The sequence below is a fragment of the Gavialis gangeticus genome, unplaced genomic scaffold, assembly GCF_001723915.1.
Source record: "Gavialis gangeticus isolate Ggan-Ray unplaced genomic scaffold, GavGan_comp1, whole genome shotgun sequence".
NCBI lineage: Eukaryota > Metazoa > Chordata > Crocodylia > Gavialidae > Gavialis > Gavialis gangeticus.
Genome location: NW_017729029.1, coordinates 70,140,486 through 70,141,447, shown reverse-complemented (window position 1 = coordinate 70,141,447; position 962 = coordinate 70,140,486). Strand labels below are relative to the sequence as shown.

The 962-nt window shown below is 37.3% G+C and overlaps 1 protein-coding gene across 1 annotated transcript in view; it reads left to right on the top strand.

Moving 5' to 3' along the window:
• The window catches only part of TMEM192 (transmembrane protein 192), a 42,227-nt gene that overhangs the window by 36,303 nt on the left and 4,962 nt on the right, over nucleotides 1-962 (top strand). Inside the window, exon 5 of the mRNA XM_019521744.1 lies at nucleotides 412-514. Coding sequence (XP_019377289.1) covers nucleotides 412-514 — 103 coding nt within the window. The remainder of the gene's footprint in view (nucleotides 1-411; nucleotides 515-962) is intronic.

The following is a 962-nucleotide window of genomic DNA, read 5'->3' as shown; positions in this document are numbered from 1 at the left end:
ACATGATTTTTGTCTCTCTTAATATTCTGACTCTATTAATCTAAATTAGTTCAAAATAAGGCTGAGAACCTTATTCAGTTTAGCTAAAGGAAAGAAGTGTTTAAAAAACTTTTGTTAGTGTCCAAAGCCTGTGTGATACAGTCTCTATACTTGGGCCGCTTGCAGCTCCCACAGCTACTGACTGTCACAGCCTCTAAGGCCTTCTCTTTTACTAGTTTGAGCAGCGACAGGAAAAGGCAATTCCCAACTTGTAACTTGAATCCTTTGTTTGGTGTCTTTCTTTTTTGCCCAGCTGCCACTTCAAGGCATTTTGGAGTCTGCTTATGCCAGGTAGAAGACTCCTGGATATAAGGTCATTCTACAGTTGTTTAAGTCCTTTCTAACTACTTTTTTAAACTTCTTCCATTGCAGTAAAAATAAGTAACTTCAACCAGGCAAAATCCAGGCCTGATATAATTGAAGAAGAAAAAATGTACGCCTACCCCTGCCATATTATCTCAGAAACTGGATTCAGGTAATCTCTTCTGTTTTAAAATCTCGTTCATAAATTTTCTAGGTAATAAATATAGTACTGGTAATTCAGTTAGGGTTAAAAAAATGGATCTTAAAACTGCCAGCAAAAGTAGATAAGTGGTAACATTTCTTGAGGGATTTCTATAACATGAGCATATTAGAAATGGAACGTGGTACAGCGTTGACATGTTGTTATAGATACTTACAAACTGGTTGATGGACCAGTTGATCCCTGTGCACACCATGGAAAGAGAGAACTTTTAATACGTTGGTTAATTATAAAATATTAGGATAGCAATAGTTCAGATCAGCAAGCTAAGAAAGGTGACTTGCCTTTCAGTAACTGATTATTTGAGATGTTCTGTGAACGTACAGGCAGTCCTCAGACTTGCAACACAATTGGTTCCTGAGAACCACGTCTTAAGTCAAAATGTTGCAACTCAGAACCG